General features: G+C 40.4%; 1 protein-coding gene across 18 annotated transcripts in view; it reads right to left on the bottom strand.

Annotated features, from left to right (window-relative positions):
- The window catches only part of BLM (BLM RecQ like helicase), a 103,557-nt gene that overhangs the window by 22,887 nt on the left and 53,704 nt on the right, over positions 1-26,966 (bottom strand). For 14 of the 18 annotated variants that reach the window (XM_082388254.1, XM_082388258.1, XM_082388252.1 and 11 more), the window contains 7 exons: positions 22,806-22,912; positions 20,884-21,044; positions 14,289-14,484; positions 11,943-12,133; positions 7,831-7,978; positions 698-897; positions 67-259 (listed from right to left, as the gene is read on the bottom strand). In XM_082388254.1, coding sequence (XP_082244380.1) covers positions 67-259; positions 698-897; positions 7,831-7,978; positions 11,943-12,133; positions 14,289-14,484; positions 20,884-21,044; positions 22,806-22,912 — 1,196 coding nt within the window. Of the gene's footprint in view, positions 1-66; positions 260-692; positions 898-7,830; positions 7,979-11,942; positions 12,134-14,288; positions 14,485-20,883; positions 21,045-22,805; positions 22,913-26,966 lie in introns of those variants that run through there. The other 4 variants (XM_082388259.1, XM_082388255.1, XM_082388256.1 and 1 more) reach the window with 4 other exon arrangements.

Genomic DNA, 26,966 nt, shown 5'->3' on the forward strand with positions numbered 1-26,966 from the left:
CCTTAGCAAGATTAACTTTTAGCCTATTAATTTATGCCACGCAACAGAAGACTCGCACACACCAACCTGCAAGCTTCTTGAGAGTGACAGTATTAAAAATATTAAAGTAATGGACACCAAAAACTTTTCCCAGAGATTTGCAGACTTCCGTAAGCTCTCCAAGACATTTCTTAACCATCTCTTCCCTCTGAGATACCTTTGCCACTAAAGCTTTTTGTTTTTTCACACTGCTGGAATTTTCCGTTTCCATAAAGTCTACCTTTGTGAGAGAAAATGAGAGCACAGGAATGAGTGCATGCACATAGAGGCTTTATTCAATGTTTAATTACATTTTTTTGGGGGTATTTCTGTTATGCCAAGTAGATAGTAAGTTCCTTGGGAATGGGGCTGTATATTCTCCATCTTTATATTTCCTGTGCCAGCACAGACTAGCTTTCTGATAAATGTTTATTTAATGAATATATGATGATTTAATGATCTGACAACCCATTCAATTCATTTTGACAGGCGTTACATTACTTGGGTTCAATTTTAAGATCTCTTTCTAAATTAAGAAGAATAGAATATGTTCATACAGGACAGTATATATATATTCAGTATCCATAAGCTTTGGAAAAGACACTTGAGTTTGCAGTGAAATAGTTCTGTCTACTCATTGTGAGATAATAAAATAAAATAAACATTTAAAATACCATACCTTTAAATGACCATTTAGTACATGTTGGGCTTTATTTCCAGGCATCACATATGCAATTGGTTGATCATTGGCATTGATATATAAGTCTTCATCCAAAATCCTGTCAAGTATCAGCTTTTTAAAAAGTCTTTCAGCATTGTGTCTTGAATAAGCAGATCCCTTTCCAAATATTCCTGACTGAATTTTTGCACTCTTACTCCCTGGTAAGAAGGTAAGAGAAATTAGATTAGTAAATGTAGGTATATCATAACTGTAATAGAAGAGGCTAAAAAAGCCATTTATGGACAGGTCTGGGTAAATGAGATAGCTAAGCTCTTCCGCAGGAAAAACCATGGCACAAATAGACACTTGTTTCCATGAAGTAAGAATATTTGAGTAGAACGCTAAAATAATTGTATGTACTTCTCTTCATCTTTTTATAACGTGCATTGGCCAAAAACAGCAGCAAAATTAAGTTTATCATTTTAGCATGTTGCATGTACAGCTTATAAAATTATATTAGAGCAAACAAATCAAAGACATAGTTCATATAAACCTTAATAGCTTCATATCACTGTTGCATAACACTCCACAAGGCTGTATACTTCCCTCCTTCTCCCACTGACTGAGTCCCACCCCCAGCTGGATCCTTGGTTTCACATCCACGCTGCACTAATGACTAATGTTTTCATCATAACACAATTTTTAAAAAAAATTTTATTTATTTGTTTATTTATTTTTTTGGCTGCGTTGGGTCTTCGTTGCTGCGCACAGGCTTTCTCTAGTTGTAGCAAGCGGGGGCTACTCTTCCTTGTGGTGTGCAGGCTTCTCATTGTAGTGACTTTTCTTGTTGCGGAGCACAGGTTCTAGGCGCGTGGGCTTCAGGAGTTGTGTGGTACGTGGGCTTCAGGAGTTGTGTGGCACGTGGGCTCAGTAGTTGTGGCTCGTGGACTCTAGAGCACAGGCTCAGTACTTGCACAGCACGAGCTTAGCTGCTCCGCGGCATGTGGGATCCTCCCCGACCAGGGTTCGAACCCGTGTCCCCTGCCTTGGCAAGTGTATTCTTAACCACTGTGCCACCAGGGAAGCCTCACAATTTTATTATAACAATCGACTTAAGAAGGCTTGTGACACTGATTATAATCAGAATTAACAATTACTTTGTAAAGCTTTAGCTCTATTTTAAGAGTTCCAAATAATTACATTATTGTAAATTTCAGATGGCTTCTGGTCATAGATGCTGAATGATTCAAGTTTTTCCTTCTTCAAGTGATTTGTATCCCTGAAATGTCACATTCCTGGGGCAGGACTACTGCTCTGGTAATGGGCTGGCTGATGTGGACCAACCCTAGTGTTGAGGATAACTACGAAATCTGGACGAAACATAAACAATTTTCTTAAAAAACACATAAGAGCTAAGGAGAAACTGAAGAATGTGTCAGAAAAATGTCTGACTTAGCAATCTACATGAAAGGTACAAACAGAGATGTAGACAAGGGTGTATTTAAAAGGCTATTTATCACATCACTATTTACAATAGAAAAATATGTCCTAAAATAAAACTATTTAAATACATTTCATCAATATGATAAAATATAAATTAAAAACTACTTAAGAATAAAAAAAAAGAAAATGCTTATATCCTGTTATATAAAAATGACAGAAACTATACATACAATATGATAAATATGTGATTGTGAGCAAACACACATTAAAACATCAGCAGTTTTTTGGGGAGTTATTTGTATTTTTTGGTTTTCTACATATTATAATGTAGAATGATCATGTATCATTCTTATAACAAATTATTTTATCTGCAACCCCTTGTACCCCCAAAAGAGTCCAAACTAGGAGAAGGCAAGAATCCAGAAAGGGAAGACCAGCATTAAAAGTTGCTTTGTCCTGAGAAATGTGCAGATCCAGGAGACACAGCTGAGAAACTGAACAAACCGTCTTCCTACTCCAATCTAGGCTATTAATTTTTTAATTGCTTTATAGATTTTTAATTAAAGTAATACATGTACATAGGAAAAAAATACAATATAGCACAGGAGGGTTTATAATTAAAAGCAACATTCCTCTGTTCCACCCTTCCCCTCCCTAGTCTCACTCCTCTCCAAGGCAATCACTTTTTAAAAAAAATTTAATTTAATTTTTTTTATTTTTAATTTTTTTTGGCTGTGCCTCGCAGCATGTGGGATCTTAGTTCCCTGATCCCTGGTCAAACCCGCGCCCCCTGCAGTGGAAGCACAGTCTTAACCACTGGATCGCCAGGGAAGTTCCGGCAATCACTTTTTAAATAGCTTGTTTTCAGCTCTTCTGGTGGTTACCTCTGCATGGAACCCATACTCTTGCTGTCATTGCACTGGCCAGAATCACCACCTGACATTTATATATTGACCCTTCACAATGAAAGATGAGGCTTTATCTCATTTATGCCACCCTCTTCACTTTACCCTGCCCTGAATTTTGCTAGTTACATAATACTGGTTCATCTATTGGTTTTTGGGGTAACTTTAGAGTGTCTGACCACTCTCCCTCCCCACTATGTAGGAGGCTACCAGCACCCCAAGCTGTCCATATACTCCTCTTTTATTTTTATTTATTTATTTATTTAAATTAATTTATTTATTTTTGGCTGCGTTGGGTCTTCATTGCTGCGTGGGTTTTCTTTAGGTGTGGCGAGCAGGGGCTACTCTTTGTTGCAGTGTGCGGGCTTCTCATTGCGGTGGCTTCTCTTGTTGCGGAGCACAGGCTCTAGGCACGCAGGCTTCAGTAGTTGTGGCACGCAGGCTCAGCAGTTGTGGCTCGGAGGCTCTAGAGCGCAGGCTCAGTAGTTGTGGCGCAGGGGCTTAGTTGCTCCGCAGCATGTGGGATCTTCCTGGACCAGGGCTCAAACCTGTGTCCCCTGCACTGGCAGGTGGATTCTTAACCACTGCGCCACCAGGGAAGTCCCCCCTTTTATTTTTATTTATTGTACTTTTATTTTTACATCATCAAGATTAACGTCTATATCCTGCCCTGTTCTCTAACCATGTTTAAGTCTATACATTGACTCTATTGTAGCTAATCAGCAACATTTATATTACAACAAGCTTCCTTCCCCACTTAGAACTCATGACTCTTGTGCAACTCTAAGGAGGATGTTCACTGTATTCAGACAAACGGATTATTTTTTTGTACATTTTATTAATTACTCAAAATCATGCAGCCATTTCCTTTGTTTTCTATTTTACCTTGGCTCTCTTTTATAATCTTTCCCCGGGAGTTTCTTTTTTTTTTTAAAGATTTTTTTTTGCTGTGAGCCATTTTTAAAGTCTTTATTTAATTTGTTACAATACTGCTTCTGTTTTTTATGTTTCCATTTTTTGGCTCCGAGGCATGTGGGATCCAACCAGGTCCCCGACCAGGGATTGAACCCGCACCCCCTGCATTGGAAGGCGAAGTCTTAACCACTGGACCGCCAGGGAAGTCCCTCCCCAGGAGTTTCTAAGTGTCCTTCTCCTTCTGCTGTTGAGAAGTAACATTTGTGTTCTTTACTGTCATCAATAAAAAAATTCATTTCTTGTTCTTTCTCTATATTGCTTGGGACTTATTTTTCCCGACTTTCTGTTACAATTTGTACAGACTGCTTACTGGACCTGCTGCATAGCTGTGACTCTGGGATTTCTTCTCACTGGACCCATGGGTCAGTTCCTCTGTTTATGGTATACATCATATCACATTCTTTGCCTTCTAGTCTCCAGGGCTACTGACATTAATCTGATGTCAGTTTGGTTTTGGTTTGTTTTTTCTTTCCAAAGCTTTCTGCAGTATCTCTGAAGGGGTCCAGACATGCCACAGTGGCATAAAAATTATTTTGAGCAGAAGGTACCTGAATTTCTGAAATCCATCTGCCAAAAAGCAGAGACTCCCAAAAGAACTCAGTTGTCTTAAATCCCCTCCCCAGGAGCAACCAGAGAAAACTGACTCTTATCATTGGAGATGAGAAGTCTCCACACAACACCTAAACAGACACTGTCACAAAAACTGCCATGTCTCCCCGCTATCTTTCTCCTAAGGGCCCATTTATCTTTCCCTCAAATCATTTGTTTCCTCCTAACCCTTCCCCTGCCTCTACTTCCCCTATTAAAATGGTATACAAGCCTCAAATTCTAATTGCCCCTTTGAGTCACATTTTCTATGAACTCCCACACATACGTGATTAAATCTGTCTTTTCTCTTGCTAATGTCCCCAACAATTAAATATAACAGAGTGGAGAAAAAGTTTTTCTTCCCTAACATCTCGTTACTCTTGGTATTCTTAAATTTCATCTTATAAAGCATCTTATTTAGCATTAAGTGGGCATTTTAAAAAAAATTTTTGGCCATGCTGCACAGCTTGTGGGATCTCAGCTCCCTGACCAGGGACTGAACCCAGGCCACAGCAGTGAAAACACTGAATCCTAGCCACTAGACCACCAAGGAACTCCCCAAGTGGGCATTTTTAAAAAAAATTTATTTATTTATTTATTTATGGCTGTGCTGGGTCTTCGTTTCTGTGCGAGGGCTTTCCCTAGTTGTGGCAAGCGGGGGCCACTCTTCATCGCGGTGCGTGGGCCTCTCACTATCGCGGCCTCTCTTGTTGCAGAGCACGGGCTCCAGACGCGCAGGCTCAGTAATTGTGGCTCACGGGCCTAGTTGCTCCGCGGCATGTGGGATCCTCCCAGATCAGGGCTCGAACCCGCGTCCCCTGCATTGGCAGGCAGACTCTCAACCACTGTGCCACCAGGGAAGCCCCCCAAGTGGGCATTTTAATTAAGGTTTTTTTCTTTTCCATTCTGGGAAATTTTCTTTTATCATTGGTTTGATAATTCCCTCTCTCTACTTTCTATTTCAAAATTTTATTTGTCAGATTTTACATCTCCTAAGAATTGATCTATATTTTGTCTCTCACATTTTCCATATAGCCTTTTGCTCAGGTCTTTTTTTTTTTTTTTTAATTTATTTATTTTATTTACTTATTTTTGGCTGCATTGGGTCTTCGTTGCTGCGCGTGGGCTTTCTCTAGTTGCGGTGAGCGGGCTTCTCATTGCAGTGGCTTCTCTTGTTGCGGAACACGGGCTCTAGGCGTGGGCTTCAGTAATTGTGGCACGTGGGCTTAGTAGTTGTGGCTCGTGGGCTCTAGAGTGCAGGCTCAGTAGTTGTGGCACACGGGCTTAGTAGTTGTGGCTCGTGGGCTCTAGAGTGCAGGCTCAGTAGTTGTGGCACACGGGCTTAGTAGTTGTGGCTCGTGGGCTCTAGAGTGCAGGCTCAGTAGTTGTGGCACACGGGCTTAGTTGTTCCGCGGCATGTGGGATCTTCCTGGACCAGGGATCGAACCCATGTCCGCTGCATTGGCAGGCAGATTCTTAACCACTGTGCCACCAGGGAAGCCCTTGCTCAGGTCTTAAGAAAATTTTCTTGACTTTATCTTCCAACCTTTCCACTAAATTTACTTGCGTCAATCATTTAAAATTTTTAACAGCTCTTACTCTATTTTCTGTAACATTCTATTATTATTTAAGTCTTTATGAAGATACTAATCAGGAGTTTCCCCTCCCACATCCCCAAAGCTATTGCTTATTTTCTAAATTATCTCTATCCCCAGGGTCAAATACACTACTTATTTGGTCTTTCGCTTTTTTCTTTTTGGCTGCACCTCGCGGCTCACAGGATCTTAATTCCCAGACCAGGGATCAAACCCTCGCCCCCTGCAGTGGAAGTGCGGAGTTCTAACCACTGGACCGCCAGGGAAGTCCCTTGGTCTTTCTCTTGACTGTCTTTTTTTTTTTTTAAGATTATTTATTTATTTATTTATGGCTGCGTCAGGTCTTAGTTACAGTGCACGGGCTCTTCGTTCAGTGTACGGGTTTCTCTCTAGTTGTGGCATGTGGGCTCAGTAGTCGGGCTCAGTAGTTGTGGTGCGTGGGCTTAGTTGCCCCGCGGCATGTGGGATCTTAGTTCCCTGACCAGGGATCGAACTGGCGTCCCCTGCATTGCAGGATGGATTCTTAACCACTGGACCACCAGGGAAGTCCCCTTGATTGTCTATTTATATTTAGCCTTTAGGGACCACGTTAAACCTTTTAGGTGGATTTCTTGTTATTTTATATCTAGGTCTATTTCCCCCCAAGTTCCTCCCCTGAATGGGGATATCTAGTTACCAGGTTTGCTTTAGGGTAAGTGGGCTGGGTGGCCCCCAAATGCCACTTAGGGGCGCTGGCCCCCAGCTCAGCTGTCTTTCTACTCCTCAAGCAGTTTGTTTATCTTTGTTCTAGAATCAACTGAAGGCTGGTATTCCATGCAGTTCTTTTGTGAGCAGACTTTCTTTTAACTGTCCCCTCCTATTTTTGGCTCCTCTGCTTTTACTCCCACCCCCCAGGCCTCTGAGCTTCCAAGTCTGAGTCGGCCTGGTGATAATGGGGTTCTGCCTGGTTGACAGCCCCTCTGCTATAACTTTCTCTACATTTATTGTGCACTGTGATTTACTGCATTTCATTCAATTTTTCAATATGCTTCCATCCATTTCGTCAAAGGTTTTTAAAACCTCTAACCTGATGATGGTCTCTTTCTGGTTTTCTATGCTGTTATGGATTTAATCCTCATTTTATTTCCTTGCTACTATTTTAATGGGGCTTCAAGCGAAAAAAGAAGACAGAAACTTATGCTCAGGCTGCCATCCTGAACTGGAAGTCAGTCAATGGGTAATTCTCCAGGGAAGTTATATTCCATTCACTCAGATGAAATTGTATAAACTTTATTATTTTCTTTTTTGTTTGTGGAAACTCATCTTAGGGACTTACATAAATTCTATAAAAATAATTGGTAAAAATTCATAAAAACTGATTTTCTTTTGTTACTCAAAAAGGTTTTATTCTAAAACTCTTAGCTTCTATAAGAAAATAGAAGAGATTTTTTTCTATGTACTTGTAATGAATTCTTTAGAGATTCAACTTTTTTTTTTTTTTTTTTGGCTGTGCCGTGCAGCTTGTGGGATCTTAGTTCCCTGACCAGGGATTGAACCTGCGCCCCCTGCAGTGGAAGTGCAGAGTCCTAACCACTGGACCACCAGGGAATTCCCTAGATGTTCCATTTTAATCGATGTAACTCAAACAATAAAACAGATGACTTACCCAAGAAAATGTCGACCAGCATATTCATAGTAAATCTCCCAGAAGGACCTACATGTTTTATATTTCTTGTTCCTTGTGATGAACTGTGTTCTTGAACAAATCTTACAATATTTTTTACATCATCAGTCACATCTCTTGTCTTATAATCCTATGAATAAAAAGAGATTACCTTTTGCTATAATTAAGATACCGATACCTAGATCGCTAGGATTTAATACTAACTGTAACAGTCCCACAATAAACCATTTCCAGACTAAAACCAAGACCAAAAACCAAGGAAGTTTCAAATGTTCATTCTTTTCTAAGTTCTTATATTAACCTTGTGTCTAGAATAATTAGCACTCTACTATATCTATTTCACTTCTGTTTCACAGACAGTTACCTGAGAGCACTCTGTGGGTAGAAATATTCTTTTTCTTTCAAAACCCTTCATACCTCTTTTGGTCACTTACTGGATGGTGACCTTTAGGGATGAAAAACATTGTCCAACCATGCAGATGTATGAGTTCTGATCTCTTTTGGGTCTTTGGTGCCACAGTTAATCCTTTTTATCACCTCCGGTCAGTTCCCTTTCTCATTCCCCTCAGTTGTCTCCAAACTCTGCCTACCATTACTATGTGGTCTTTTGCTATCGTCTATCCTAGTTCTCTAACCTAGCAATACTAAGCACCTGCAGTTCTCAAAAGCTGCATCATGCTTCTGTGCCTCTGTATATGCAGTTCCTCTACCTTCTAATCCTTGTTCATCCACCACAGTCCTGAAGACAAATAGGTTTCTTGTCCTATACTAACAATTGGTAGTGATTCTGAGGCTCTATCTGGCATCATCACGAAAGAGTGCCCCATCACTCTCTCCAACATCATTCCTGCCTTAATTCTTGCCTTAATTCTTGGTGACTAGTGTACAGAGATGATCCTCCCACACCTTGGCCTTTGGCAACTTGATCTCCTGTACTCCAGTGATCCTGTCCTCCACATATGTCAGCCCCTCACTCCCATGGTCACACCCACTACCTAGCCTTACTAGTATCAGCAACCCTTTTGTTCTCCGACCGCTACCTCCTGCCTTTCTAACTCACGCCATCTAGTTTCTGACTCCAGCAATCCACTGGGACAGCCTATCCATTGATTCTCGCCCTCAGATGTTCAGCTTCAATTCCAGAGCCGATCATTATAACATACCTTTCATATACCTTCAACTCCCCTGCCCTCCCAAACAGTGGGTCACACTGTTTGACAAAACACATGAGATCCAGTTCTCCACCATTCCATGCTTACACCTGTGTAGCTGAACTTGGCAGGAGAAACACACACAACTATGCCGACTGTTTTCACTTTCAGTACAGGGCCACAAACCTCAAGTGGATCCTTAACGCTGCCAGGTAATCAATGATACATGCTTAGTCTATCTCTCCCTCATTCTCTTAAAATAGCAGTCAGCAAATTACGGCCCATGAGCTGTATGCCTGTTTTTGTAAATCAAATTTTATTGGAACACAACTATGGAAAAATCGGTGTATTTATTGTAATTTATGTCTGCTTTTGGGCTAAAATAGCAGGATTGAGTAGTTGTGACAGAGACTGCCCACAAAGCCTGAAATGTTGGGTTGGCCAAAAAGTTCGTTTGGGTTTTTCCATAAGATCTTACGGAAACCCGAATGAACTTTTTGGCCAAGCCAATATTTACCACCCTCTGGCCCTTTAAGATAAAGTTTGCTGACCCCGTCTTAGATCACAGTTTCACACTTTCTCCTTTCTCTTCAATCCCCACTCTTGTCCTGTCAGCTGACTACCTTGCCTCCTACTTTGCTGAGGAAACAAACAATCGGAAGAGAACTTTCAAAACTTCCTTCACTACGTCCATACCCAGCACCTGCCCTGCATTTTCTCTTCTTTCTTCCTGTTATTATAGACGAACTACCCAAGCTCCTGTCTAAGCCAGTCTTTGTCCTTCTGCACTAGCTTCCAAGCCCCCTTGCTTACTCAGGGACACTGCTTCAGCAATTCTTCCCTCTCCTCACACATCAATTTCCATCCTCCGTAGGTACGTTCCTATCAGCACACAAATATATTATTTCTCCTGTCTCTTCTTGACTCCACTTCCCCTGGCAGCTACGGTTTCATTTCTCTGTTCATCCTTGAAGCAAAACTTGAAAGAATTCTCCATATGCACTGCCTCCAATCTTGCCCCTCTCCACTGAAACTGGTCAAGTCCAGGTCCCATATTTCCGCGGTGCTAAACCCAACGGTGACGTCTCGGTCCTTATGGTACTTGGCTCGGCAGCAGCAGGTGACTAGGTAGCGCTCCCTCCTCCCTGATGCATTCCTACGCTTAGCTGCCTTGGTCTTCCTCCTACCTCACTTGTTCTCTTTCCTGGTCTCCTTTCCTAGTTCTTCCTCTTCTCCTCAACCTCTTCAAGTCTCAGGGCTCAGTCTTCGGTTTTCTTCTCTTCTGTCTAAACTTATACCAGTGAAGATTTCATCTGCTTTCATGACTTCAAATTCAACTATATACCAACCACTCCCAGAGTTATGGTACCACCAGCCTCTCTTCAGAATTGCTGGATCCAAGACGTATCTAACTCACTACACCCCAGACCAAACTCCTGATCTTCCCTGCCAGCCTTCCCCAAACGTCTCGGCTGAGGGCTGCTCCACTCTTCCAGTTTCTCAGCCCTCCAGGCACCGTTCTGGACGGCCTCACCTCTCCCCCTGGGGAGGCACGTGAGCTCCCTCACTACCCCTCAAAGGCACAGGCATGCCCCCCACCTCAGGGCCTCTGGTTTTGGCTTTAGCGAAGAACATCCGTATTTGAGAGCTGCTCAGCTAACTCCTTTCTTCAAGTCTTCGCTCAGGTCTCATCTTTGCAGTAAGACTTCCCTGGGCCACTGCATCCTGCACCCCATTCATCATTCCTGACTCCTTACACTGCTGTACTTTTCATCAAAGTTCTTTCCTCTTAACATGTACTTATAATGTATATTGTCTTTATTCAGCCTCCCTCTGCTAGAATGTAAGCTCCACAAGAGTAGGGATCTTTATATTTTTGTTCAGTGATGTATCCCAAACTCCTAGAACATTGCCTATCACAGAGCAGGCATTCAACAAATATTTGTTGAATGAGTGAACTGATTAGCAATGCTTACAGAGTGGGGTGTGGTGGGTTGAGATGGCCATAAATCCACAGATTCCACCCCAAGAGACAGTAAATCACCCTCTGCTTGGCTAGCGCTGCCTACGGTATCACAGTGATATGAATACATACATGTCTGTCTCCCCTCCCGTCTGTGAATTGGCCTATATCATGTTCATATGTGAATCCCCAGCACCTTGCAGATATTTCAAATAATATATCAACTGTGAAAATGCTGTGTAAACTGTGAAGTACAGTAGACATTAAAACGTAGAATTACCATGATAGGTACAACACAGTACCTAACAATTGAATTTAACAACCTCCCAAAGTTATTTTTAGGACAGATGATAGCAAACTCATCCTGAAGCTATTGCCCTTACTCTTTACAGTTTTTTAAAAACCAGTTTACAGAGTAATCTAATTGATCTGAATTCAAACACATAGTACATTAGTTATAACCCTTTTGAGAATGAAGATGTTTAAATATAATTAGAGTTGAATGTAAAATATTCTACCTGCCCACGTTGGATCTTTTTGGGTATTTACAGATTAATGATATTTCTTAAATATCCTATAAACCACCAAAACAGGTCCAGTCTGTTTAATAGTATTTCTGTGGAATATCCGTAGAACTAGATAGTTCTACGGATATTCCACAGAAATACTATTAAAATGTTCTACGGATATTCCACAGAAATACTATTAAAATAGTTCTACGGATATTCCACAGAAATACTATTAAAATGTTTCTATGGATATTCCACAGAAATACTAGTTCTACGGATATTCCACAGAAATACTATTAAAATGTTTCTATTCCCAATTAACATGGGGAGGAAGCCATAGTCCCCTTGTTAAAATCCCTAGGACCCACTTACTGCAATCTAACTTGTATCTAACTTTTCTAAATTAAGAGAAGAAAAAAAAAATCTTGTCAAGTTCCTTATCACAAAGAATTTAAAACTTTCTTATTTTACCTTTGTTTTACAGCAATTATCACAAGAAACATCTGGGTATTTCTTACAAAAATAAGGATTAAATCCATTTTCGCCAAAGTAAGCCAAAAGCTGTATTCTCCTGCATTCTGTTATATTTTCGCAGTAATGTACCATACTATACAAATTATTGAAGTGAGTCTCTTTCGTATGATGGTTTCCATCTTTTTCCACTAAAAGAGATGAAGAACATAGTAAACATACTTATTAGAGTAGAAAAATAGAAAAGAATATCACAGAAATATTTAGAATAGGTTCATATAACTTTAAATATTAAATGAAATAACATTATTCATAGCATTATATATCAACATGACATGAATCTATATTATAATTAACTGAATATTTATGTTCATCTTCAAGATTGTAGTTTTGCAGGAATAAACATAGGTTGTCAGGAGTAGCTGAAAAAATTTTGCAGCTCTTCATTATTCCCAACGATAAATATCTGAATTATATTTACTATATTTATCAGACAAGGATGTACTGAACCCAGCATCCAAAGTAAGCAGAGCATGGAGCCATGGCAGTGGGCTGTGCATCTCCCTGAGTATCTGGGATCAAAGTGGTTAAGCCAGTGGTTCTGAAACTATGTACCAAGGACCCCCCAGGGCTGGGGTGGGTGCTGCAATGAACTCACAGGGGTGCTGGCAGGTGTTTTAAATTTAAGGGAAACACAGCAATACCTGACATCTGTTGAACACCACACAAGCAACTAGTTGGAGGTAGTTTATGATGTGCTACTTTCCTTCTAATGACACTGTGAAGCTGAAATTTTGGCAGTTGCTATGATAAAAATAAGTACCTCCAAAAAATCAATGTGAAACAGGAAATGAGGGTGGCAGTGTCCAATCTGATTCCAAGGTTTGAGAACAACATGTACATATTTTTCATTTGTAAGCAATTATTGTTAGTTAAAAATGAAATAAATTTTTTTCTGGTTTAGGAGTATTATTTTTTTCAAATGGTTGCCAAGTGTTTAGCATTTAAGTACTTACTAAATTATTTGGACCTAACTTAATATAGGTTCTGCTTAAAAACACAAATGGACGCACTAAGTTTAAAAGTTTCATTTTTGCACTGAGAATTATCTTGGTATAGTGCAAGGGACATGGACTTTGCAATCAGATGAACCTGGATTCCATCAGGGCTCTGCCACTTACCTAGCTCTGTATCTCATTTTCCTCTTCTGTAAAACGAGGAGAATAATAGTAGTATCTTTTAGGGTTGTTGTGAAGATTAAATGAAGTGATATACGTAAAGCATTTAAGACAGCAGCATATAGTAAGTGCTAAGGAAACTTTATCATCATTATCACTACCCTTCCCCTTACCGCTGCTGCTGCTCTTGGGGGCAAGTTACAAAACCTTTCTGAAGCTCACTTTTCTCATGGGACTATCTCAAAAGCTAGTGGTTACAAGCAAATAAGGTGAACATTACTTGGCACAGAGCTTGGTAAGTGCCATTTCCCGTGCTCAGTATCTCTGCCACAGTTCATTCAAAAGTGGTCTCAAAAGAGGCAATTTTACTTATTTATCTATTAGAAGGCGACTGGTTCAATAAACATGGAATACCATACTATGGAATTCTATGTAGTCAAGCTATGTGTACTAGTTGGAGTCATAATTACACCCTAGTGTTGACTGGAAAAAAAATCAGGTCAACATATACATATTAAAAAAGCACATTTATATAATAACTATAAATAGAGTATAACCTTTAAAAATTGTGAATCACTACGTTGTACACCTGAAACTTATATAATACTGTAAATCAACTACATCTTAGGGAAAAAAAAAGCACATATAATGGAATCGCATTTATATTGTAAAAAACCTGCGTTTGGGAAAGGTAAATATCAAATATAAGATATTGCCTAACTCCAATGAAGAGGTAAAGGGATGAGATAGGAGAGGGCTATGTAGGGGTTTTATTTCCTAACCTGGACGGTGGTACATGACAATTCATTATTTTTTTCCATTTTACCTTTCTGCACGTTTGAAATATGTTACATACAAGGATGCATGCATAAATCGGGCCTGGAAGGATACAAAGGAAATCAGTAACTGGAGTTATTTCTTAGGGCAGGACTGCATACGAGGCATGATTTGGAAAATTTTCAGTCTTCAACACATCTGTATCATTTGAATTTTACATAACAAGCATGTAATACTTTTATCATAAACATGAACTAAAATAAAACTTCCATATCTATCTAAGTGCCTCTATTTTAAGGAAAACTGGACCCAAAACACCACAACTGCAGGGGTAGATGACAATCATGAGACTGAGGAGGACAGCATGTGTCCCCGATGGAGCTCAGCTTACTTAGTATAAGCCTCTTCAGTCTGGTCACATCGTGGTAGGTATAGAAGAGCAGGCAGTGAGAGATTTCCCCATCTCTTCCAGCTCTGCCAGATTCTTGGTAGTAACCCTCCATGGATTTAGGGAGGGATGCATGGATCACAAATCGCACATCAGGTTTGTCAATCCCCATTCCAAATGCGATCGTTGCACAGATAACCTGATGTAAAAGCAAAAGCTTATTAGGCTCATAATGCATTTAAAGGAACATTTTTTAAATCAATCAATCAATCAATCAATTAATTTTTGGCTGCATTAGGTCTTTGTTGCTGCGCGCGGGCTTTTTCTTTAGTTGAGTTGAGCGGGGGCTACTCTTCGTTGTGGTGTGTGGGCTTTTCATTGTGGTGGCTTCTCTTGTTGTGGAGCATGGGCTCTAGAGTGCAGGCTCAGTAGTTGTGGCACACGGGCTTAGTTGCTCCGCAGCATGTGGGATCTTCCCGGACCAGGGCTCGAACCCGTGTTCCCTGCACTGGCAGGCGGTTTCTTAACCACTGCGTCACCAGGGAAGCCCTAAAGGAACATTTTAATGATAGATGCTTCTAGAAGCTTTATCTTCTATTTTACTTTAAAATGTACTCCTTATATAAGAGTCTAATATCTTAACTTGGTTCCATTATTTAGCATGACTAATATGAGATTTTCATATTGATAATTTGCAGTTCTATTCAGACCCAAGAAAGTAAAGAGAAGCTCGGTGTGGCAGGCACTTGCTTGTGTGATTTGGTGCTATCACCAAGGGAGCCAGGATCAGCAGCAGTCGCCTCCTGATGTGTTACCACTGTTTGCTCTCGTATGTTTTTGATATGGAGGTGTGGGGGTGTGGCTCACCCAGCCACGATATCCCTGTTGCCCCGGTAACTGTGTTTCTCAGGAGCTCTGGTTGTTCCCAGGGCTTGGGCTTTTAGAGGTCACTGCTGCTAGATTTTCCAATGATTCAGGAAGAGTGGCGTTCTCACCTGCTCCAGGTGAGAACTTACTATCCGTTTTTCCAGTGGTAGCAAGTGATCACACACCAGCTCCTTTTATTCATCAGCTAATTTCAGAGTCAAAACTTGTGAAAATTTTATTGGAACTCGTGGGCAAAAGTCTGAGAGTTGCTTATACTAGGGGGAAAAAAGGCTGGAGACCGTGGATCTTGGCCTATGCAAATTACTCAGTGGAAGCAAGGTGATAGCTAAATTTCAGGAGCTTGATATATCAGTTTTTAGTAAAAAATCTCTTTCAAGCCTATCCATTTCAGTGGCAAATTTAGGACCTATAACCAAGCCAAAAATATTATATCTCCAGGCAAAATTACATTATACAAATAAAGCCGCAAGCCTTTTTTACCACCTAAAAAAATGAATTGCTACTTCAAAAATAGTATTTCAAAAGCAACTGGACGATCTGGCAGCCAGACTGAGGCTAATGACATGATTTCAGTAACTGTAAGTACCACAGCTAGGAACTGCACGCCATGGATGGCAGACAGGGGTGCTCATCAATGCTGGAGATGCTGGTGGCCTGTACTTTAGGTCAGCCATCCGTCTAAATTTATGGCACTGCGATCAAAGGCGAATCTCCTTGGAAAGAGAAAGTCTACTGTAGTCTCTAGAGGTGGGAGAGCAGGTGGGGAGGCTGTAAAGCAAGGTGTGTCAGCCCACAGGCGCACAGGTTTCCAAGAAGCCTGGGTGCGTCTCCCAAGGTCGGGTGAGCACAGGGCTGTGAGGGAGGCTGCAAGCTCATGAGGTGACTATGACACCAACGCCTTCTGAGACTCTTTATTTCTTATAACTGGGAATACTGGCTTTGTGGAGTTGTTAATTCCTTCTTTATTTCTGTGTTGCTTTTAAAACTTCAGGCTAGGGACTTCCCTGGTGGCACAGTGGTTAAGAACCTGCCTGTCAACGCAGGGGACACGGGTACGAGCCCTGGTCCGGGAAGATCCCACATGCCGCAGAGCAACTAAGCCCGTGCGCCGCAACTACTGAGCCCACGCGCCACAACTACTGAAGGCTGCACACCTAGAGCCTGTGCTCCGCAACAAGAGAAGCCACCACACTGCAACGAAGAGTAGCCCCTGCTCGCCGCAACTAGAGAAAGCCCATGCACAGCAACGAAGACCCAACGCAGACAAAAAAGAAAAACCCAAAAAACAAAAAAACTTCAGGCTACCATCGTATCTTTGTGAAGAAAAACAACCAAGTTTTATTCTATCCCACAAATCTAGTAAGATCAAGGCTGTCCAGTTGGTTATATTATTATACCTTGACTGTGAGGATTAGCTACTCTGAGAGCAGAAACAATTAGATTAAAAAAAAAAAAGCTCACCAATTAAAAAAACTATATATTTGATCAAAGTGTTTTATATATAAAAATATGTATACATGTATGTATGTATGTTATAGAATATACTATATATAAAGAATTAAAGAACTTTAAAAAATTGGCTTTCTTTTTTATTAGTTTTCTATTCAATTTTTTTATGGTTGAGATTACACACTTTTGAATTATATTTTTCCCTACATTTATCCATCATTAACATTCGAACATTTTCATATCATTAAAAAATTCTTCATAAACCATTTTTTAATGGCAGGGATGTACCATAATGTAACCAATCATGCTCTCAGGACATTTAAGCTATTTACTATTAAAAATAACACTGATGTAAATTCCACACCCATGTTTCAGATTTGAGGGTCTTAAATATGGTCTACCACACTGTTTTCCAGAAAGGCTCTCACAAGTACTACAGGAAATCGTCTCTGACAACACTGTCCCCGACAGTTAATAAAAGTTTGCTAATACAAGAGGTAAACATGATCTCACTGTTTTAAATTTTAATTCCTTTGATTATTAGCAAAATTGCACTTAAAAATTTTGTGTTTAGCCCTCTGTAGTTCCTCCTTTCCAACAGTTTCTTGATAGCCTTGCGTAATTTACTATTTGAGACTCATGTTTTTCTTCTCACAATTTTACAAGCTCTTCATTATGTTTTATTTGAGGAAGCTATAGTTCCCATTTTGCTGTTGCCTTTAATTTTTGTTTTACAGATACAGAAGTGTTTAGTTGTTTAGGTTTTTAATCATTTCTAGCAATTACTTCCTTTTGGGCTGTTTTTAAGCTTAGGTTCTCTTTCACTCAGTGTGCATACATTTAAAAATATCTGTACCTTTATTTACCTATAATTAACTTTGATATGAGGACTCAGAATGATTCTCCCCATCAGGTAACCAGTACCACTAGTTGAATAATCTTCCTTTCCTGATTAATTTTAAATGCCTTACTTATCATATATTGTTTTTACCTGTTTTCCAGTCTATTTCTGGATTTCTGTTCCATTGATCTTTAACATATTGCAAAGCCAGTGTTCGTGTGTTATTATTTTCTTGCCAAATTCTTTTGGTTATTTTCACTTGAATATTCTTCCAGGCAAACTTTGGGAAAAGTTTATCAAAGGAAGAAAACACTGCAATTTTGATTAGCTACATATTAATTTGGGAAGAATGCCTTCTACAGTTATGTCAGTGAAAATAAACCAGTATTTTACATACCTGAAAAAGCCTTTCTATTGTTTCCGACATAAATGACAATGAGCTGGCGTGAAACTCTTCAGTCCCAGCCTTTCCTCTTCTGATTCTGGAGATAGTTTGCTTCTGTTTTTTTTTTGTGTGTGTGTGTGTGTTTTTAATTTAGTGTAACTGTCTCAGGCAAGTCTATTACTCGTTCTTCTTTTTTTTTTTTTTTAAATTTTATTTATTTATTGATTGATTTTTGGCTGCGTTGGGTCTTCGTTGCCGTGCGCAGGCTTTCTCTAGTTGCAGCGAGCGAGGTCTACACTTCATTGCGGTGCGTGGGTTTCTCATTGCAGTGGCTTCTCTTGTTGTGGAGCATGGGCTCTAGGCACATGGGCTTCAGTAGTTGCAGCACGTGGGCTCAGCAGTTGTGGCTCGCGGGCTCTAGAGCGCAGGCTTGCTATTTGTGGCGCACGGGCTTAGTTGCTCCGCGGCATGTGGGATATTCCCGGACCAGGGATCGAACCCGTGTCCCCTGCATTGGCAGGCGGATTCTTAACCACTGCGCCACCAGGGAAGTCCCTCTTGTTCTTTGTTGAGTAAACTATTTCTTTACCTTCATGAATACAATTTCTTATAACTGTAAATCAAACAAAATGTTCTGAACTATGTCTACATGTAAGTTTTTCCCCAGTGATTTTGAGATAACTCTTAAATTTGTTACATATTTGTTATGTATTTATTTATAATACATTTGACTACTCTAGCGATCTCAACTATCCCTATTTCTTTTTTGGGTATACTTATTCTTAGGCTGAACCCCTACTCTCCCAGCTACCAATAATTTTTTTGTTTTTTTCCGTTCAATTTTCATATGTTTTTTTCCCCTTCACATTCTCAAGTTATTCACTACATCACTGATTCAAATGTCTGCATTGAATTAAACCATTTGTGTCTTGATATATAATTCTATTTGTTTTGTTTTTCTTGTATTTTCTTATCTGGATAAACTGACTTTTTATTTATCCCTTCATCTCAGCCTCTTCATAACATCTTCTTATGGCAAACTGTTTCTAGTTCATATAAGTCAAGTCTTCTTAAATCTTTCTGAGGATATTAAGCTGATATTCTCTAAGATTTCCTTTTGTTTTCCCTCAGGAAATAATTTTGGGAGATACTTTTCCTTCTGAATCTTCACGGTAATGATTTCTTTTTTTATGAGCTGAAAACTTCATAGGCTACAAAAAAATTATTAGTCATTCTCCTCAAATTCATCCTTGTATGTAGAGAGATCTATCCAAGTTTCATATTTGCCACAGTATGGGATGCCCTAGAGTGTTCTTGCTTCCTTCTTGATCTACTTGGGTGACAAATTTATCCTCTCAGAAGTAGATGCTCAACATCATTAGTTATTAGGGAATGCAAACAAAAATCACGAGATACCACTTTACATACACTAGGATGGATATAGTAAAAAAAGACAGTAATAAGTGTTGGTGAGATGGAGACATTGGAACCTCATACACAGCTGGTAGGAATGCAAAATTTTGTAGCTGCTTTGCAAAACAGTTTGGCAGTTCCTCAAAAAGTTAAACAGAGTTTCCACATGACTGAGCAATTCCAATCTTACATCTACCCAAGAGAACTGAAAACATGTTCACACAAAAACCTGTACAGAAATGTTCACAGACGCATTATTCACAATAGTCAAAAAGTGGATACAGGGACTTCCCTGGTGGCGCAGTGGTTAAGAATCCGCCTGCCAGTGCAGGGGACACGGGTTCGAGCCCTGGTCTGGGAAGATCCCACATGCTGCAGAGCAACTAAGCCAGCGTGCCACAACTACTGGGCCTGCGCTCTAGAGCCTGCGAGCCACAGCTACTGAACCCATGTGCCTAGAGCCCGTGCTCCACAGCAAGAGAAGCCACCGCAATAAGAAGCCCACACACTGCCATGAAGAGTAGCTCCCGCTCGCTGCAACTAGAGAAAGCCCGCACGCAGCAACAAAGACCCAATGCAGCCAAAAAAAAAAAAAAAAAAAAAGTGGATACAACCCAAATGTCTACCAACTGATGAATGGATAACAAACTGTGGTACTTCCATACAATGGAATATTATCCAGCCACAAAAAGGAGTGACGTACTGATACATGCTACAATATGGATAAATCTTGAAAACATGCTAAGTAAGAGGAATCAGTCACAGAAGAACACATATTGTATGATTCCATTTATATGAAATGTCCAGAATAGGAAACTATAGAGACAGATTAGTAGTAGTTAATAGATTAGTGGTTGCCAAGGACTGGGTGTTAGGGGAGTGAGGAGTGACTGCTAGTAGATATGGGGTTTCTTTCTGGGATGATGAAATGTTCTGGAATCAGACAGTGGTGACGGTTGCACGACCTTGTGAATGTACTAAACTCCACTGACTTGTAAACTTTGGAAGGGGGAATTGTATGGTATGTGAATTACATCTCAATAAAAAGTTTTTTTGATTTAAGAAAGAAAAAGTGGTTTCCCTGGTGGCGCAGTGGTTAAGAATCCACCTGCCAATGCAGGGGACATGGGTTCAAGCCCTGGTCCAGGAAGATCCCACATGCCGCAGAGCAACTAAGCCCGTGCACCACAACTACTGAGCCTGCACTCTACAGCCCGTGAGCCACGACTACTGAGCCTGTGGGCCACAACTACTGAGCCCACGTGCCACAACTACTGAAGCCTGTGCGCCTAGAACCCATGCTCCACAACAAGAGAAGCCACCCCAGCAAGAAGCCCGAGCACCGCAACGAATAGTAGCCTCTGCTCACCACAACTAGAGAAAGCCTGCATGCAGCAATGAAGACCCAACACAGCCAAAAACAAACAAACAAATAAATAAAATAAATTTTAAAAAAAAGAAAGAAAAAGCAACTTTAGATGTCTCAAAAAACATCAGTTTTTAAATGTGCCTTATTTTGATGTTTACTATCTTTAAGGTGAAAACAATTTTCATCCTACATGTATGAGGTGGCTTATATACTATAAAATATTGTTTCCTTTGTTTATTTTTAAAAATGTTACCTGGCAGCCATCCTGATTAATCCACTTGTGCTGTACTTCATCTCTGGCAGAGTCACTGAGGCCAGCATGATACGCCAGAGCAGCGAGACCATCTTTCTGTAATGTGTCAGCCACTGTGTCACATTCTCGCCTGGAGAGGCAGTAAATTATCCCTGAGTCATCTGCCAAGAAACCAAAACAGTACTGTGAAACGAGGACTTTTAACATAAAGAACACAACCTACATTATGATATCTGAATTGTAAACAGAGGTATAGTTTTCTCCATAGTTTTCTTACAGCAGAGGAAAACCACATAGGTAGAATAAGTCAAGCAATGGATCACATGCACTGGTAATGACAAGATTTAACCTTTAATCCTGTCCCTCCAAATAACTCCTTAGGTAGACCTGGAGGAACCCTGGGCCCTGTTTCACACTTGCTATAAAATGGAAAGGCACTCTTACACAAACTTTGTGGAAAGCATATGGCAATACCTATCAAGAGCCTTAGAAATGCTCCTACCTTTTGATTCAGTTTCTTTCTAGGAAACAAATCTAGGAAATAAAGTGATCCAAGGACTTACTATACAAGAAGTTTTGTTTATAATTTTTAAAATTAGAAAAATCTTAAGGGCCAGCATTAGGACAATAATTAAGAAAGGAATTTATAAACTAAAACATATTGCGGGGCTTCCCTGGTGGCGCAGTGGTTGAGAATCTGCCTGCCAATGCAGGGGACATGGCTTCGAGCCCTGGTCTGGGAAGATCCCACATGCCGCGGAGCAGCTAGGCCCGTGAGCCACAACTACTGAGCTTGCGTGTCTGGAGCCTGTGCTCCGCAACGGGAGAGGCCGCAACAGTGAGGCCCGCGCACCGCGATGAAGAGTGGCCCCCGCTCGCCGCAACTGGAGAAAGCCCTCGCAAAGAAACAAGACCCAACACAGCCAAAAATAAATAAATAAATAAATAAATTTATTTTTTTTAAAAAAAAGCAAAGCCCAAGAGGAATAAAAAAAAAAAAAATACTGTTTAAAACATATTGCAACTATTAAGTGTTTTCTAAGTTTTTAAAACGACATGAGAAAATGTTCAAAATATAAAACAGGGTAAGGGTAGAAATACTGTATATACAGTATGCTAATGGAAAGAAAAATGCATACAAAAATTATTGGAAGGAGATAAACCAAAATGGTAACCGTGACTTGCCCTATGGTAAGGCTTGTCTTTTGATTCTTTCTTTTTTTTTGTTGCTTTCTAAATTCTCTTCACTATATTTATTGCTGTTTGTATGTATGTTATTTTTAAAATCAAAAAATAAAAGGTATTAAAGAAAAAGTCATCTCTCTGTGGCAGAGCCAAAGATACAGATACACACACAAGCTATTATTTATATTAGGTGCCTGGGAGGGGGGGACTGGAAAAGGAAATTACTGACTTTTTCTTGGTCTATCTCTGCATTGTTTGATTTATTCAAACAAATACGTATACTAATTAAAGAAAATGAAATAGAGATGTTTAACAAAAAAATTCTCCATGGAAAAGTAGAAAAGAGGTTACATGGAAAACTACCATGAATTTCAGAATCTCGTTTTAGTTAATATAACTCAAAGGCAGACACACTTGGGAGAAGGCACTAAAACAGAGCTGTGTAATTCATTAACTGATAGAAGCCAGAGGAATGACAGTGAAACCATGAATTACAATACAGGCGTGTAGGAGGGAGTATTTAATATACTTTTTGTTAGGGTTTATTGTTAACAAACCAAATGAGATTTTATAATTTCCAGAATTGAGAGAGTTGCAATATTCTGCTCTATGAATAGCAAGTTAGTGCTATCATAATGAGAAAAGAAATGTTTAATATGCAATTTTATATATTCAACTGTGGTACTAAAAAAACATTTATTATTTCTAGACATGATTTATCACATGGCTGTACTCACGTGGGTGATGCTTTCTGATCCATTCTAAGCAATCAAATGCCACCTTTTTTGGTTTTTTGGGTAACACGTAGTATTTTAGATTATGTCTATTGAAGCTCATGCTAAACCTAAAAGAAGTCACAAACATAAAATTTTGTTATTATGAGAAAATATAGTTTTAGCCATCTTCAAAAATTAAATGCTGATTTTCCACAATGCAAACCTAATTATCAAGTTGTCTTAAATTGAATATAGCTACTGGCAGCTTACATGATAAAACACAGATAGAAGTTAGGTTAAGGATTAAGAATGGTGATAAGGAGGGAATGTCTACGGGACTAGTTAACAAAGAATCAGAAGGAATGCAGACGAGAAAAACCTGCAGAAAAGACAGGAGCCCAGTCTCCAAGATGAGGTGGATTAAAAGCAGAGATGGCTAAAACGTTATTTAAAAGATTAAGAAAATCATAGAGAAAACATACATAACTTTAGGCCACCAACACCCCCAAATTTTGACTGTGTACAGAAGAGCGAGGAGCTGGTTGCAGGGCTGCAGGAGCTCAAGCCTACAGACCCTGATCACTGTACTTTGGCTATGCGCCCAAGGGGAGCGTGGCTGACTCTGAGACAGATGTGCTCCTCTTTCTCTGGCCTTTTGCTCTTGGTCCCGCACTTCTTCCCACTTCCTTAGTGAGCTCTTCCTCTCCATTATGTCCTTTCTTGTGCTTCAGTCTCTTCTGTGAACTCTTCCCTTTTATCTCTGCATATGTTCCAGGACCCCCAATCCTAAAACCAACAAAAGCTTCTCTTGACCCTATGTACATTCCACTGCAGCTGGCATCCCTCCTCGTTCTTTCCCTCCAAAGGCAAGTTTCTAAGAAGACTCATGCCCCCAACCAACCAACCATACATCCAATTTCAACTCTCATCATTTCCATTCTGGCTTTTGCCATTACCATTCTACCAAAATTGTTTTAGCAAAGCTTTTATTTTATTTACTCATTTTGTGGCCGCACCATGCGGCACACGGGATCCTAGTTCCCCGACCAGGGATGGAATCCGCACCCCTTGTGGTGGAAGCGCACAGACTTAATCACTGGACCACCAGGGAAATCCTACCAAAGCTTTTAAAAACTGAAGGATAAGGGAATTGTTACAGGGCCCTTGGCCCTGACGACACCCTCCAGCTGTGCCAGGTTCCAACATTGCCATGGGAAGGAGAGAGAACACTATCTAATGAGTTAAAGTCAGAGCACAAAGACATCTCAGTGCCTGGGTGGACGGAAGGAAACAAAGAGACCATGAACAGCAATAACCTGTGGTAAGGAGGTTGCCTCTAGACAGTGGGTGGGGATCAGAGGGAGGAAAGATGGGGAATAAAACCACTGTCTTTCTGTCTTTCTATCTAAGTCCAAGCTAGATGGGTCCAGGTTTTGTTGCCATTGATAAGATAAACATTTAGTTTTAGGACTAAAGAACGCAACACTTCACATGTGGAGGGCAGTAGTCGTGTTCCTGAAGGGGCTGCAATACAGATAAGAAGGTTATGCAGTAGGCAGTGGTAATCTTTCAACTGCATTTGGTGCGCGCACTGGTCTGTAAGTTAGTTAGTTAGCTAGTTACTTATTTACTTATTTATTTTTGGCTGCGTTGGGTCTTTGTTGCTGCGCCTGGGCTTTCTCTAGTTGTGGCGAGCAGGGGTTACTCTTTGTTGCAGTACACGGGCTTCTCATTGAGGTGGCTTCTCTTGTTGTGGAGCACGGGCTCTAGGCATGCGGGCTTCAGTAGTTGTGGCACGGGGGCTCAGTAGTTGTGGCTCGCGGGCTCTAGAGTGCAGGCTCAGTAGTTGTGGCTCGTGGGCTTAGTTGCTCCGTGGCATGTGGGATCTTCCCAGACCAGGGCTCGAACCCGTGTCCCCTGCACCGGCAGGCGGATTCTTAACCACCGCGCCACCAGGGAAGCCCCACGCACGCTGGTCTTTTGTCAGACCTCATTCTCTTACCTCTCCACGTTGTTGGCTATCCTTACCGAAAACTCTATTAGTGCTCACACCCGTGGGGTTTCTCCCCCTTACCTCTCTTGATTTCTTCCTCTCCTTCTCTCCTTTCCTTGCTTACTCCTTAAATGAGAATCACCCCCCAAAATGCTTGGCTCTTCTTTCTTCTTCCCCTATATTATCTTCTTCAGGGACCTCACCCTCACTGCTTTAAACAGCACCAAATATCATTCCTGTGAGTCCCAACTTTCACCCCCAGCTTAGACCTCTTTTCAGAGTTCTAAACCACAGTTCAACTTCTTTCAGGTCAGTGGTCTAAAGTCGGGGTGTGCATACCCCTAGGGTTCAAAAAGACTTTCCAAAGGTACATGAGCAAAGACAATTTTAAAGGAATCAATTTCCAGATCCTCTGTTTTCACACTTATGAATTTCCCCCTAAAAGATGGATCTGAGAATGCCTGTAGTCAGAACTCCGTGCTTGCTACTCCTGCCCCGTTTTTTCCTTTTATAATTGTCTCTCACTTTTGGAAAACAAACAAATTTTACTCTTCACCCATTCTCAACTTTACCACTGTGCATTGTTTTGGACATAAAAACCTCCAGTACACCAAACAAAACAAATTGAAATATAGTATGGGTGTAGATGAAACTTTCTCTAATCCAAATACCAGAAACTCTTGGTAGGGCTTCATGTCTCTAAGTGTTTTACATTATTTCTGTTAAGGGTAAAGTATAACATCAGGAATAAAGTATTTTGGCCTTTATTGGGGTGTTCTGATTTCAGATATACTGAGAGTAAGGTGGTGGGAGAGAAGATGATTCTCACTTTATGAAGTTGCTTCTTTCATTCCTATTGTCATAGAACACATTACTCTGAGAGTCTTGTGAGACTACTGCTAAACAGTACTTTGAAACCATCCCTCTTAAGATATCATTTAGGGCTTCCCTGGTGGTGCAGTGGTTAAGAATCTGCCTGCCAATGCAGGGGACATGGGTTCGAGTCCTAGTCCGGGAAGATCCCACGTGCCGTGGAACAACTAAGCCCATGCACCACAACTACTGAGCCTGCACTCTAGAGCCTGCGAGCCACAACTACTGAAGCCCGCATGCCTAGAGCCCGTGCTCCGCAACAAGAGAAGCCACCGCAATGAGAACCCCGTGCACCGCAACAAAGAGTAGCCCCTGCTCGCTGCAACTACAGAAAGCCCGCGCGCAGCAACGAAGACCCAACGCAGCCAAAAATAAATAAATAAAATAAATAAATAAAATAAATGTTTAAAAAGTGCTGAAAAACATCCATTAAAAAAAGATATCGTTTATATGTACAAAACACTCAGAGATCTTTTAGTGCTTGAAATGGCAGAAGAATGTGTAGCAGATTGTGGCAAAAAAGACGGTAGATAAAGGACTTGATATGCCCATAGACTCTTTTGATTGTTCTGTTAATCATTTACAATCACTGCCACAGCAAAGGAAACTGCAGTCCTGATAAAATTAAGGCATAAAAAGAATTGCCCAGGAATACAAATGATGTAGATATTCTTGAAACTTATTTGATATGATTTGGGCTTAAGTTGGGAATGGTGCATGAGTTTCCCTACCAATAGGAATGCTGAAATGATTATACACAAGGATGGCTTTACTGCTCTTCCCTACATTTTACACTACACTTTAATTTCAGAACCATGTTTTATACATTAAAAAAAAAAAAGCTTTGGGTTAAAAAAAGAGAGACAACAGCAAGTGCTGGTGGAATCAGAAACCACTATACAACTGGTGGGAATGTAAAATGGTGCAGCCACTTTGGGAAACAGTCTGGCAGTTCTTCAAAAGGTTAAAGATAGTTACCATATGACCCAACAATTCCACTCCTGGGTATATACCCAAGAGAAATGAAAATACAGGTACACACAAAACCTTTTGTTTGTGAATGTTCATATGCAGTTCAAACCCATGTTGCTCAAGGGTCCACTGCATTCACACAATTTGTTATAATGAGAAAGTTAACAGTCTCTTAGAGTTCATTACATATAACATATCTTACTTGGCCTGTTGGAAAATGGGATGTTTGGAATTAACAGATATTCTAGATAGAGAGAGTTCACATCAATTGATGAATGGATAAATAAAATGTGGAATGCCTATTCAATGGAAGATTATTCACCCATAAAAAGGAATGAAGTTCT

The sequence above is a fragment of the Balaenoptera borealis genome (assembly GCF_965194805.1).
Source record: "Balaenoptera borealis genome assembly, chromosome: 3".
In the NCBI taxonomy this organism is placed as follows: domain Eukaryota; kingdom Metazoa; phylum Chordata; class Mammalia; order Artiodactyla; family Balaenopteridae; genus Balaenoptera; species Balaenoptera borealis.